Raw genomic sequence first — 14,066 nt, 5'->3', positions numbered from 1 at the left:
GAAAACCACACTGTAAAGAAAATATTTTCAATATCTTCATTCTTTATCTTCAAATAATCATCATTAATTATAATCATGTCTAAATCTTCTAATTACACTGAGAAGCAGTTGTAAAGAGCTGTTAATGTGTACAAAAGTAATTCAAAATTAAAAATCACATCTCTGTCATAAGAATTCAAAGTCTTATATATCATCTTGTATGAGAGAATCAATGAGAAGAAATCAAGAACTATGAGGATTTCACTGAATCAAGCATTGAATGACAGCTAGAAAGAGGTAATTAAGATATGAATTCATCAGTTGAACATTAATTTTTACTCATTCATTATCAAGTATATTGAAGCTACTGTGAACTGCATGTTAAGATAGTATTATACAGATTCAGAGACTGCATCTCTTACAGTAAGTAAGATATGAATATATTGATTCATCAAATATCTATCAGATTATAAATAAGTTAAGCAAAAACTCATGAATTTAAAATAATGTCTCAGATCTTAATATATATAATAATGATGATAATATATATAATCACTTTACTCTGTCATCTGCAGATCAATTATCAACTGTCTTCTCATAATTAATCTTCTCAGAGATGATTGCAAAACTACATCACTAAATCAATACAGCAGTCAAGATCTTAGAAGATGTGAAGAATACTCTTACATCTGATTTAATAAGATAATTGAACAAGATCTTCAAGAATAGCATGATTCAGATGAAATTGAACATACATTATAAGAGTGAACTTACAGATCATTATTAAGCAAATAGATATTAGATCATTAAATTCTTCTGCAGACAGATATAAGTAAATGAAGTTCTCATTATTAAGAATATCAATTGTAAGATTGTGATCTGTAGAGTAGATGAGATGAAAAAGATGTTTAATAAGACTCTTCAATTGATTGAAATCAAATCTATAAAATCTACAGTCACTTATAGACTGACTGTGTGACTGTGTCTGAGATCAGAATCAGATTTTTTGATAGTCTTATTATCAATTCAACTGATCTCATTACACAGTTTTAACATTAGATAGTAGTTTTATACTGTCTCAGTGAAACTTACTGTCTACTCTTGTCACATTTTTCAAATGAGATCATGATTTTCACTTCTCAATTTAAATTATTTTTATAGCTTTAAATGACTTTAAATCTCATTTGAGTGTTATCAAAAAGCATTACTTTTTAAAAAATTAAAAATAGTCTAAAAAAAACCTTAAAATGTCTAAAAATAGTAACTTTATACTAAGAATGAGACTAAATGAGATTAAATGAGATCACTTTCTCATTTATTTCAAGTCATGATTTCATTTTAAGATCTGATATATAGTCACTTTACATGTTTTTTTGATAGCCAGTCCCAGCGGGATTCACGCCAAGAAATGTATGGGACCAGACCAAATGGGACCAAACATGAAATTCATGGTCCCGGCGGCCAGTCTAGTCACTCAATCATAATAAGATAATTCTATAGAATCTCAACTTACAGTGAATTCTACACCTTCTAATGAGTATATAGATAATCTTTATATTATAGATAGATGTGATGATGATTATTAATTAATTTTTGAAGATTACTATATTCAAAATATTTTCTTTATGATGTGGTTTTCTGTATGCTGTGGTGCACTCACTACAGAGAGTGAGTAAGCATGGCACGGTTATTAGAAGAACCTCAAAGGCAGTGCATCGATGATGCACGTGATGAATATAAACCCTAGCTCTGGAGCTTGATTGCTCTTCACCAAACGATCAATACTACTAAAACTCCAACTGGACATGCATGTCTGCTGGAATATCAGCGATAAACTGCTTCATATCTACATTTTACATATCAGTCTCACCCGGTTAAACTATCATGGCCTCACAGACCCCGAAGCAACCCACTCACTGGTTGCCCCATAAGGTGAAGTCGTTTGCCTACCCCAGGCAGCCCTTCATTCCCATTAACTAGAGCATGATTGAAACAATACGGTCGAGCTGATGTACGTGTACATGGATGTATCTTTCAGATGCGTGATTATTGGTAGTAGCGGGGTCGGCAAGACGTCCATATTATACAGGCTGTTTAAATCCGAAGTCCCACCCATGGAGGATTTTCTAGATGGTTCTGAGGATCAGGCTTCAAATCTCCGGTACGGCATGCCGGCTCTTTGTGATGCTTGCGATCACCGGACTTTAAACATGGAGTGAGTATGGTGACCCTTTCTTCCTCTCTTTTCAACCGCCTCTACCAACCCGCTGAACCGCCACTAAAAAGAGGTGGAAAACGGTAAAGGGGCCATGCCTTGTAATTTATGCTACGGGACGCCCCCTCTTTATATATACATCTTCTGTTTCTAGACATATAGTTCAGAAAGCCCCTATTTATCATGAATGTTGCAAACTCCACTCAAACTCCACGGCCAAAACTACGCCGTATATTTAAGACACTACCTATGAAGAAGCACGTCTCCGCCACCTCTCATTCCCCGGCTATCATCTGCTTCTCCGTAACGAACATCCATTCCTTCCACGCCATCGAGTCTTCTTGGCTCGAGGAGGCAAACCATTTCCATCCCAGAGGCATCCCCAAAATCTTCATCGGCAACAAAGTTGACCTGAGAACGCATCACGCTGGCGAAGGGTAGGCGGAAAAGAAGCAGAAGAATAGGAGTCAGAAACAAATCCCTCTCCTTCCACTGTGGAGAAATGATGCCCCTGAGCCCGTGGACGGGAACCGGTCGGTTTCCCGTGAGGAGGGCATGGGCTTGCCGAAGCGATCAAAGCTGTCGCCTATGTTGAGTGCTCAGCGATGACGGAAGAGGGCATGTCTGAGGTGTTCCACGCAATTCAAGAGGTAAAAATCTTTCCCCGGTTCCTCGCACTCTTTATCCCGGGCAGGCGAAGAAGAAATAGGATGAAATAAGTCTCTCCGATAGGAGTCCTTTCAGTCGCCCGCCAAAATAAAGGAAAGGAAAACCAAAATTAACAATATGCTAATTCATCTTCAACGTAGGCATGTGGAAAAGGGGGGGAATACGCTAGTCAACCTATTTATTGTATGTACGTCCGGATTGCTTGATATTGTGAAGTAAATAAACGTACGTTAGCATTAAAACCTAAAAATTGATAAAATAAAAATCAGTACATAAATAAATAAACGAAGTCAGCCATCGATAGTATGGATATGTAATACCGGGAGAACTGTCATTTGGAAAACAAGAGTGACCTTTTTGGCCCTTTTTGCCAGGTGATGTTTCATATCTACGCAATGCTTCAAGATATAGACTCCGTCAACCGATAAATGCAAATTCACGATCTATCAATATACTAGCACCACGCTGAACTGTAGAGTCGATATAGCTATTCTCATGCAAAGAAAGTAAAATATGATCACTGGCCACCCAATCGGCAAGGAGTCCGAGCTCCCTGGCTGGCAGAGGCATTGACGCTGTTTGTCAAGCTACGGGAGACAAATTTAGGGGATAATGAACGACCTTGAGCAGGCCCGTCATTGCAACCTTGGATTTACCCCTGAGTCAATTGATCATTTCATCGGAGCCGGACCAAACCTCCTCAGGCTTCCGGCACGTCTGCCTCATGTGAGCTCGCCAGCACTGCTCCTCAACCACAGCCTTTTAAAGGATTCAGATAGTACCTACCCATTGTTTGAAAACCTGAAATTGGTCGAAGCTTGACCGTGCTCGCAGCTAACTTAGTATTTCGAGGGAGGCCAAAAAAAAAAAAAAAAAAAAAAAAAAAAAAAAAAAAAAAAAAAAAAGGGGGCATCAAGAATGCTCTTCCAGCCGCTCATGCAAGAGTCTGAGGGTCATTTCGTAGAATTTTTTCAACTATAGTCAAGCGAGCTGTTCTCTAGCGGCTGTCGGCAAGAATGTGTCGAATCCTTTGAGGAGAGCGAAGGCTGCACTGCACCCCACAGGTAGGGGTCATCGCAGTGGAAAACAGAGGGGAACCTGGCTTGCAAGAAGAGAGGTGAGATATATGCTGCTTGCCAGTCGATTATACTCGATATTCATGTGCTGTATGCCCTACATCGATATCGACAACTTAGCCCACGCGCCAATTCGGCAATTGAGGGGGGGGGGCAAGTGGTGACCACTCCGTCGTCGGCCCAAAAACAAACTTTACATCTAGCCCATCCGGATAGGTACTTTTTTATATAACCGTGCCATGCTTACTCACTCTCTGTAGTGAGTGCGCCACAGCGTACGGAAAACCACACTGTAAAGAAAATATTTTCAATATCTTCATTCTTCATCTTCAAATAATCATCATTAATTATAATCATGTCTAAATCTTCTAATTACACTGAGGAGCAGTTGCAAAGAGCTGTTGATATGTATAAAAGCAATTCAAAATTAAAAATCACATCTCTGTTATGAGAATTCAAAGTCTCATATATCATCTTATATAGACTGGCTGCTGAGACCATGAATTTCACATTTGATTTCATTTGATCTGATTTCATACATTTCTTGGCGTGAATCCCACTGGGACTAATCATTAAATAAATATATAAAGTGACTATATATCAGATCTCAAAATGAAACCATGACTTGAAAAAAATAAGAAAGTGATTTTATTTAATCTCATTTAGTCTCATTCTTGACATAAAGTTACTATTTTTAGACATTTTAAGGTTTTTTTTAGACTATTTTTAATTTTTTAAAAAGTAATGCTTTTTGATAACACTCAAATGAGATTTAAAGTCATTTAAAGCAATAAAAATAATTTAAATTGAGAAGTGAAAATCATGATCTCATTTGAAAAATATGATAAGAGTAGATAGTAAGTCTTACTGAGACAGTATGAAACTACTATCTAATATTAGAACTGTGTAATGAGATCTGTCAAATTAACAATGAGACTATCAAAAATTCTGGTTCTGATCTCAGACACAGTCACACAGTCAGTCTAATCTTGTATGAGAGAATCAATGAGAAGAAATCAAGAACTATAAGAGTTTCACTGAATTAAGCATTGAATAACAGCCAGGAAGAGGCAATTAAGATATGAATTCATCAATTAAACATTAATTTTTGTTCATTTATTATCAAGCATATCAAAGCTGCTGTGAATCACATGTTGAAACAGCATTATATAGATTCAGAGACTGCATCTCTCACAGTAAGCAAGATGTAAATATATCAATTTATCAAATGTCTGTCAGATTACAAACAAGTTAAGTAAAAATTCATGAATTCAAAATAATGCTCTGAATCTCAATATATACAATGATGATGATGATGTATGTGATCACTTTATCTCATCATCTGCAGATTAACTGTTAACTATCTTCTTACAATTAATCTCTTCAGAGACAGTTGTAAAACTACATCATTAAATCAATACAGCAGTCAAGACCTTAGAAGATGTGAAGAATACCCTTACATCTGATTTGACAAGACAGTTGAACAAGATCTTCAAGAATAGCATGGTTCAGATGGAATTGAATGCATATCATGAGAGTGAACTTGCAGATCATTATTAAGTAAATAGATATTGAGTTATCAAATCCTTCTGCAGGCAGGTGCAAGTAGGTGAAGTCCTCACTATTAAGAATGCCAATTGCAAGATTGCAACCTGTAGAGCAGATGAGATGAAAAAGATATTCAATAAGACTCTTTGATTGATTGAAATCAAATCTACAAAATCTACAGTCACTCAACCACAATAAGATAATTCTATAGAATCTCAACTTACAGTGGATTCTACACCTTCTAATGAGTATATAGATAATCTTTATATTATAGATAGATGTGGTGGTGATTATTAATTAATTTTTGAAGATTACTATATTCAAAATATTTTCTTTACAGTGTGGTTTTCTGTACACTGTGGCGCACTCACTACAGAGAGTGAGTAAGCATGGCACGGTTAGTAAATACCACCATGGGCCGAAACCTTTATGCTTAAAAGTCGCCCTTTTCAATATCAACCACGCCCTTGACAAAAGCAAAACACTGCTTCTGGAACATCGTGGGCCATACTTTGCTAAGCTAACAACCCCACACCCTCTCCATTAGCATATACTGGGGCGCCTATCGAGCGTGCTTACGATGCTGCCGAGCTCCAGGCCAAAGCTTTCGGCACCGGGTATCTCAAGCACATTACGCAGCTAAAAATAAAAAGCTAAAACGAAAAAAGGCCCCCCCAGTCAGCAATTCCAACAACCCAACACAACAAACACACACTGATCAAGATTCATGCATGAAGAGAGACCAGAGCCACCCCCTACAAAACCAAGCGTTGCAACTTCGCTAGCAACAATGTACACAGGATATCCCGCGTTTGGATTCGCGATTCTTGCTAGCACTTCTCTTCCATCCAACCATTTTTAGTGAGAAGACCTTGTTGTACGCTGTAGAGGCCCTCATCCGGGAGCTTGGAAATCCCCACACACAACCGAGGTCCAAGCTCCCGATAGGCACATTCCTTAAGAGCCCGGATATTGAATTCGATATTCGACATAGCTCATCGTATGACTAGCGAGCGACCGGAAGTTTAACGGAAGAAGGGGCTGCTTGAGTCGTGCGACTCATGCGAACTCATCGACACGGGGAAACTTCGCCAATAGCGTTGGTTCTATCGAACCATACGTGCTATTGTCTGTTTTGCCGTGAACTGGCTAAAACCCTTGAAGAGCATTTTCCAATCTTCCCATTTCAACAGGGTGGAAGAAGGCAAAAGGCGTTGGGATATAGGTGTAATGCTCTAAGACGTAAGTCACGTCTCTAGACTCATCGAGCAGAATCTATCTCAAGCTGTCACAGAGAGAGAGAGAGAGAGATGTGAGAAAATTGAATATCACATGTCTTGTACAATATCATTCAAATGTGAAGTCGAAGAAAAATAATATAACATAATATACTCACAAAGAATAAAACTAACAGATATTTTAAAATATATATAATGAAAAGGGAAAAAAAGAAAACGAACACCCCTGCCTGTTTCCCCCGAAGCGCCAGAAATAATAAAGTTTTTAGGTCAAAAAGAAAGCAGAAAGATGTAGAAGAAAACAGACGAGAAGAGAGAACTCAAAAACGAAAAAAGAAAAAAAAAAGAATAAGAAATGGAACGAGAAGGGAAAATGAGAACAAAACTGAAATGAAGGGAGGGGGAAGAAGAAAAGAAAACAAATGTGAGGAGTAAATTAATATAGATGATGGGCAAAGAGGCATCAAAAAGGCGAGGGGGAAGGAAGACGAATAGACAGACAAAATGACAGATGAGGACGGCAAAGGACGCATGCAATGTCAGCTTCAACCAAAATAACTTGTGGATAAATATACATATACCAGCTCAAACAAGCCACGAATGACTGATTCTCTTTTTGATTCCTCGTCCTCGTCTTCGTCTTCGTCTTCGTCTCCCCCATTAAACATCTGGTCTAAAACAAAGTTGCGCAATAGAAGAAACCGCCAAAAGAACTAAAACATGAAGGGGGGAAAAGTGTATTACCGTCGACGTCAATTATAATGATTTGTAACTTTTCTTCCCCCGCCCCTTAATTTCGCCACAAGTTTTTGAGGCCATCCTTCCATAAAACACCCGCCAGGCAACAGCTTTATGGTGTATCGAATGGAGCTGAAACAACCAAATGCGGCGGAAGGAAAGGTGTTGAAAATGTTGTATTCTACTGTACCTCTAATAGTAAGAAAAATGTTGTTAGAGTTGTGGTCGCTTTTGCGTTTGCGCTGAAGGGGGTTGGGGGTGGGTAGGTGCGGACGGTTTCGTAAAATAAAAATGGGGAGTCCAAAAACTGCGGCTTTGCGGATCAGGTAAAGCCAAAGAAAGAAGGAAGTAATGTCACATTTCCGTTCCCTTATTATTATTAATATTGTTTATCATTATTGTTTAGGGTTTTGAGGTTGTTTGGAGTTGTTTGAGGTTGTCGTCGTTGTCGTTGTCGCGGTGTTAATCAGTAGGCCGGTCGGCTGCCCAGGTTTCCTGCCTTCTCCTGCGTATCGATGTGCCAAACCACATAATTGGGTAATCCGACCACTTGGTAGCCGGCGCGTTTCGCCATTTTGGCAAAGCCTTCTGTCTCTGCTTGGTTTTCGAAAGCGTAGCAGGGGAAGTTGATGCCTGGACCGGATTCCAGTCGTTAGCATCTACTGTGTAACAAATACACAAGGAATGGGGAGAACAAGAAAAAGAAACATACCAGCTCTATGCACATCAGCCTTGACAATAATATTGACGCCTCCAATGCCATCCAACTCCACCTCCTCGTCTTTGTTGTTTCTCCAGTCACCAATTCCAGCAAGGTATTTGCGGCCAGTGTCGAACTCCTTGTATCCCTCTGCTAGGATGGTGTCTTTATCAAGGCTGGCGGCAAGCTTCAAGCCTTTCTCACTTTCTTTCCAGGAATTGTAGTCAACTAATAACAAAAAGCAGGTCAGCATAAAATCAAGAATCAACTCCAAGATGACCAGGAAGTATCAGAATCAAGCCCCAGTCACATACATCTTCCTTCGATATCACGACCATTCTCGTACCGGTGGAACCAGATATCTACGACTCCGCGTTAGTTGTTATGCTGTGTTGACAGGCAAAATATATGGACATGGCATGGCGTACTGGGCACAAGAATATCCTTGTCATGAGCGACGAAATCCTCAATAATTCTCTTCGGACTATCGACAATATCAACATCGCGCCAGTAAACCCACGAGTGGTCCGGTTTCAACGCAGCGCTGAGCAGGAAGTTCCGGGCTTTCGCAATTGCCTTCCGCCGAGGGCCTTGGGCTTCAAAACTATGCTTCTCATGGACCTCCATGCTCAGATCCACCCCAAAATCCTTTTGGATAATCTTAGCACTACGGAAGGCTGTCTTCTCAGCCTTTTGTATCCGTTCAAGCTCAGCAGCTAGAATAGCCATAGTGTCATCTGTCGTGTCACTGATCAAGAATGCGAGGTCGATAAGGTGGTGTGGGTAGGTCAATTCGCTGACCAGATCAAAGTATTTGGGGAGATAAGGGGCAGCATCTCGGAGGGGGGTGACAATGAGGACACGTTCGTTGTTCGTCGCGGCTTTGGTGGTTGATTTGATCACATTAAGGTCAATATTTTGGATGGTGGAGGAGTTAATTTCGTACGGCTCGTGGTGGTTAAATAATACTGGTGTTTGGAGATGTGAATTCCACTCGACCATCTCATTGGGTGTCATTTTCGCCGGGGACTTTGAGGGTCCAAAGCAGTAGAAACTAAAGCACGGAAAGGGGTTCCAAAGTCAGCATTTCCCCATACCCATACCACAGGATCCTTGAAAAGGCAAGAATATGAGAACAATACATATATATACATAGATATCAGTCTCTAAAAAGGGGACAGGATAAAGGTAAACAACATACCTCTGCATTTCCGTCGCAGAACTCCAGATTCCTCTCCATAGCAGCAGTACCATACCCGTAAGGGCGAAAGCAAAGATAAATCGAGGTCGGGAAACCAGCGAGATCACAGCCCTGGCAGGAGGCAATCTGGCCTTGGCCGATTTCCACGTAACACCGCCCTTTGGGAGCAACATATCGAGATAGGCACGGGATGATCGGAAGGGATTACGACTATTGAAGGTGGGTGTGCGGGTTTGCGACCGGGGGGGTTGGGACGAACGGAGGCTCCGGAAAATATCGAGAAGCGGACACAGCGGAAGGCCGGGATCAGGAAAAGGGCAAAAAAGACAAAACCCAGGGTTTGAAACCGGGACTAGAATAGCAGATTTCCTATCCCCAAGACCGCTTTTTTTTCAAGCTCAAATAAATGTCTCACGGGGCCTCCTTTTTAATTCGACGTCCGTCCAGCAAACAGAACAGTCACCCCAACCGGTAACTGCAGAAGCGCTGTGCCCTTCCTTGCTGGGTCCAAACAGTCCAAGTGAGACGACGTTGCGGGAGACGTCTAAATTTGGGGTTTTTTTATGATTTTTTTTTAAATTTGAAATGGTTAGTTAGGAGGTGAGAACGCGTGGTCCAGACCACCTTGCTTTTGTAAACTGAAGAAGTCCTAGGATCCTATCAATTGAGAGGGGGTCCACGGGGCGAGGAGAGTGAGATGGAGAAAAAAAGGGAGATTATCAGAACGAATGGGGTAGCTGGCTGGAGAAGAGAAAGAGGAAGAAAATGGAGAGAGGACTTGGGGAGGTTTGAGGATGTTGATTATTGAAGCTGGAAAGGAGAGAGACGGGCAAAGTTGAAGGACTTAAAATTAGCCCCCAAACAGGTTTATTACGGCTGCAGATCACGGGACCGGGGGGCGGGAAGGTGTGATTGGCTGGCGGGAGCACGTTGCTCCATCGTGAAAATCGACACCTATTATTATTCCGTAGTTACATACAGAGTATTATCTGCAAGATTGGCTGAACATCATGAACTGATTTCTTATTATCCCTATCTCAGCACATCCTCTGCTAGTGAGTTGCTCTAGTGCTCCCTATTTGAACAGAAAATTGACGCTAAATTATTGGCCATTCCCTCCCTCCCTGCCCTGGCACCCAAATACGATGCAACCTGCAAGCCAAAAAGAGAAAAAAAGAAAAAAAAGAAAAAAGAAAAAGAAAAGAAAGAAAGACAGAACAACCTGATGTCAGTTGTCATTTTCCCCGTTTTCCTAGTTCCCATCTAAGATAAAACCTGCAGAGCAGACAGAGCAATGAAACCGCCTCATATTATCATCGTTTCTTTCTCTTTTATATTTAGCTAACGAAAACCCAATTTGTTCTTCTCCCTCCCTTCCTACATACCGGCCGTGTTTATAGTACGTACGTACCCTACCAGGGTACAGACTCCCAGAGCCACCCCTCTCTCTTTCTTATTCTTCCAAGTTTTCCGATTCCGATATATATCATTTTCCCCTTCTCTTTCCCCCCTGTGGTGCGAAGATTATGAACAGGTAAAAAAGAGAGAAAAAAGGAAAGTGTTTACGCACTCACAAAAAAAAGTTAAATATTACCATAAAAAGAGCTGCGAGTTACAAGAGGGAAAAAAGCAGAAAAGTGGTAACGGAATAAAGGCAAACATTGAAACCATTCAAGGAATTCACAGGAATAGACTGCACAAAAAAATAGGGAACGAAAAACGCCATCCATGTCACTCAAGCATCTCTTTACAGAGCGAAGCTAGCGAGACCACACAACAGGGTCAGCACGGCCATACCGACAGGTGGAGAGAGTGCACCGGCGTTAGATGGCTTGGGCTTGTCCGAGCCAGTGGGGGTAGTGCCAGTTTGGGGGTTCTCTTCCTGAGGTTTGCAGACCCAGTCTCCAACTGAGCCAACTTGTTCCTGGAGGGCGTCGCAGTCAAAATTCTCGGTGGTCTGCAAGTTGAATTCGCCACGGACTTCATCGAGGCCTGGGAGGTCGACCCTGGGGGGGGAAAGAAAAGAGAGAAGAGTTAGCTATGCTTCCGCGTGAAAAAAATGGAAGCAAGTTTAATGGGGTGCTCCTTGTTCATATGCTTACTTGGAGATATTGCCAGTGAAATCAAGGGCGCCGTAGACGGTCTTCAGCTTGGGAACGCCGTCGATCTCATGGAGATCAGTATTGTTTGCGATCTGGAAGGCACCCCTGACGGTCTCGAGTTTTGGGAAAGAAATGTTTTTCAGGGCTCCGTTGTCAGCAAAGACAAGATCTCCGGTGGAAGTGAGGTTGGGAGCTTTGATGGTCTCGAAATAATTAGAGTAGAATCCAAGCAGACCATCAGTTTTCTTGAGAGATGGAATATCGATCGAGCTGACATTGCGGAAGGTCATGTTAAGGGCACCCTCAAGATTGGGGAAGGAGATCTTGAGATTCTCGTGGTTAGCCGAGAAGCTAGCATAGCCGGTGATGTTTGTGATCTGGGCGACATCAGCCTCCACCAGGTGGAGGTTGTTGCTGATTTCCATGTCGCCGACAGTTTTCAACTCGATACCCTTCAAGTTCGCCAGGTCAGTGTTGGCGATGCGAATGCTCTTAGCAGTGGAAACACCCTTGGTGAAGGCCAGCTGCTGGCAATTAGGAAGGGCCTCGAAGTTGATCGCGCCGACTTGGGTGAGGGAATCAAATTGGATGGTCCTGAGCTCAATAGCGCCGCTGAGCAGGAAGGTGTCGCCAATGGATCGAAGCTGAGGAGCAAACAAGGCGGTCAAGTTGTGGGCGCCTTTGGCGGTCAGACTGCCGGTGATTTCCTGGATGCCTTCGAGTCTAATTTCTCCCTTGGGAACCTCAGCGGCAATATTCAGGTCGCCCTGGAATTTCTTGCAGGAGGAAAGGGCAGAGGCATCGCCTTGGTGCTCAATGGTCTTGGGGCCCTTGCAAGCTAGTCATGCACGCGTGGGGTTAGCCTGATGTAAATACATGAAGAGCATCGAATCGTTCGAAGGCGGAAAGATCAAGGATAGGGAGATGAAGAAGGACCCACAGTTCTGACCGGCTGCCAGGCCAGCAATGGCCAAAGCAGGAAGAAGGTACTTCATGATAGCCATTTTTCTTTTTCCGCCTTAATGGAAGAAAAGTCGATGATGGTTTGTGAGGATGGATCAATGGTAGAAGAATGATGCGATTTGGTAACTCTAGAGAAATGACAGGTGGGACAGTCAGCAAAAACAGCCAGGACAGTTAAGATAAGAGGCGGGAATCAAGAGAAGCAACGGCGGGATCGAAATCAAGGAGTCGGGGAGATGCTTTGTGGGAATTGGAATCGAGACCGAGAAGTGTTTATTTTAAGGAGTAGTTTGTGTTGCGTTCCAACAGGACTGGAGCACACCCGAACCACCAACGAACGAAGCAACGGGCGAACAACGAATAGCTTAGCAGAGACACTGGGCTAATTGTAATTGTGATAAAACGTGGTTGGGTGATGTTTTTCCTTGTTGGTTGGCAGGCCAGACAACACAGACCCGGGCAACAGGTGACACGAAAGGACAAACAGGGCCAAGCACACACGCGGAGAGAGACAGACATGGATAAGAAGACAAGGACTTACAATTAAAAGACTAATTGCTAAAGATCTGATAGGGGAGAAAAAAGTGGTACACTGGTATTCAACGGGTTATTAATTGATGAATTGAATGAAGGGATTGAATGATGAAATATGAATGTGAGCGACGACGTTGGAGGTTGGCGGTTGCGATGTTTTGAAGTTGGGTTTAAATTAAGGAGGATCAAATCAACGAGAGACGGCAAGAAGCAGGGGACACGGGGAAGGAGCAACCAACACAGAGAGAGAGAGAGAGAGAAAGAAAGCTGCTTCAATGAGGGAGAAGCAACACAGCAGGAAGGAACTGGAGGAAGAACGAAGGTAGAGAAGAAGAAGAAGAGATGTAAAGAAGAAAAAAGAACCAAAGAAGGGAGTGAAGAGAAGGAAAAGTGAAGGAAGAAGGAAGAGGCAAAGAGAGCGTGGTGGAAGCGGTAACTAACAACTAACTATTATTATTAACGAGTGGAGAACTGATTCTTGTCAGTCCATTAGTTACAACTTCTTATATTATTAGGGGCAGCCAGACAGCCAGACAGACAGCCAGACAACAAGAAACAAGCAGGGAAATCTTGGAAAGGAAAAAATGGAACCGCGCCAAGCCCGTCCCGGTACCGTACCATTCATTCCCTGGTAATTAATTATCTGTGCTGTGCTGGCCCTACTCCGAGCATGCAACATGGACTGTACATGTATAGGTAGGTACTGTATAACTATGTATTATTCAACCCATGATTAGCTTTGTTACAATTCCCCTCGGCAGGACCAAGACGATTGATACACCGCGGGTCAATCAAACAATGAACACTTGCAATAATAATAATAATAATAATAATAATAATAATACAGTCACCATATTAATAGTAGTATAACAGAAGTACTTGTTGCAACTGTCAGTAAAACTGCAAGACCACACAGAGAGAAACAAAAGAACAACAAAATAAGTTTTCCTCTCAATCACAAGCTCAGAGCCATGAGCATTCAACTAGTGATTCCAAGTTTTTTTTTTTTTTTTTTTTTTCTGTGGCGAATTAGCGTGATGTAGTTTTTACTACAGAAAAAATAAGAAATAATATGCACACTATCGTTTCAACCAAGGCGCCTA

The 14,066-nt window shown here is 41.8% G+C and overlaps 3 protein-coding genes across 4 annotated transcripts; 1 reads left to right on the top strand and 2 right to left on the bottom strand.

Moving 5' to 3' along the window:
* Positions 1-2,377: 2,377 nt before the first annotated feature.
* Positions 2,378-3,685, top strand: BDCG_00427 (uncharacterized protein; the record flags this gene model as incomplete). Its single annotated transcript, XM_045415939.1, has 3 exons — positions 2,378-2,631; positions 3,004-3,046; positions 3,470-3,685. 3 exons carry the CDS (start codon positions 2,378-2,380, stop codon positions 3,683-3,685), a joined length of 513 nt encoding a protein of 170 aa, XP_045271771.1.
* A 3,076-nt stretch (positions 3,686-6,761) lies between these two features.
* On the bottom strand, positions 6,762-10,237 carry BDCG_00426 (mannan polymerase II complex ANP1 subunit). Its single transcript, XM_045415938.1, has 5 exons — positions 9,365-10,237; positions 8,592-9,217; positions 8,478-8,525; positions 8,176-8,391; positions 6,762-8,096 (listed from the first exon to the last, which is right to left on the bottom strand). Exons 1-5 carry the CDS (start codon positions 9,535-9,537, stop codon positions 7,930-7,932), a joined length of 1,230 nt encoding a protein of 409 aa, XP_045271770.1. The 5' UTR covers positions 9,538-10,237; the 3' UTR covers positions 6,762-7,929.
* Positions 10,238-10,463: 226 nt separating this feature from the next.
* Positions 10,464-13,511, bottom strand: BDCG_00425. Of its 2 annotated transcripts, XM_045415937.1 has the most exons (5): positions 13,203-13,496; positions 12,971-13,021; positions 12,407-12,557; positions 11,467-12,304; positions 10,464-11,370 (listed from the first exon to the last, which is right to left on the bottom strand). In XM_045415937.1, exons 3-5 carry the CDS (start codon positions 12,468-12,470, stop codon positions 11,112-11,114), a joined length of 1,161 nt encoding a protein of 386 aa, XP_045279168.1. In that variant the 5' UTR covers positions 12,471-12,557; positions 12,971-13,021; positions 13,203-13,496; the 3' UTR covers positions 10,464-11,111. The 2 variants fall into 2 exon arrangements, with proteins under 2 accessions (XP_045279168.1, XP_045271769.1); XM_045415936.1 differs by having other exon boundaries at positions 10,537-11,370; positions 12,971-13,511.
* Between the last annotated feature and the right edge of the window lie 555 nt (positions 13,512-14,066).

Source organism: Blastomyces dermatitidis (genome assembly GCF_000003525.1).
Source record: "Blastomyces dermatitidis ER-3 genomic scaffold supercont1.1, whole genome shotgun sequence".
NCBI classification, from domain to species: Eukaryota; Fungi; Ascomycota; class Eurotiomycetes; order Onygenales; family Ajellomycetaceae; genus Blastomyces; species Blastomyces dermatitidis.
This window is presented reverse-complemented; position numbering and strand designations above follow the sequence as displayed.

Bases quoted from the DNA above. Each gene is read 5' to 3' on its own strand.
- BDCG_00425 (XM_045415936.1), bottom strand. From the start codon at position 12,470: ATGGCTATCATGAAGTACCTTCTTCCTGCTTTGGCCATTGCTGGCCTG. The intron at 12,305-12,406 runs GTGGGTCCTTCT...GTGCATGACTAG, and splicing joins CCTGGCAGCCGGTCAGAACT to CTTGCAAGGGCCCCAAGACC. The intron at 11,371-11,466 runs GTAAGCATATGA...TTCCCCCCCCAG, and splicing joins TTCACTGGCAATATCTCCAA to GGTCGACCTCCCAGGCCTCG.
- BDCG_00426 (XM_045415938.1), bottom strand. From the start codon at position 9,537: ATGTTGCTCCCAAAGGGCGGTGTTACGTGGAAATCGGCCAAGGCCAGA. The intron at 8,526-8,591 runs GTACGCCATGCC...GCGGAGTCGTAG, and splicing joins CAAGGATATTCTTGTGCCCA to ATATCTGGTTCCACCGGTAC. The intron at 8,097-8,175 runs GTATGTTTCTTT...AATCCGGTCCAG, and splicing joins GGCTGATGTGCATAGAGCTG to GCATCAACTTCCCCTGCTAC.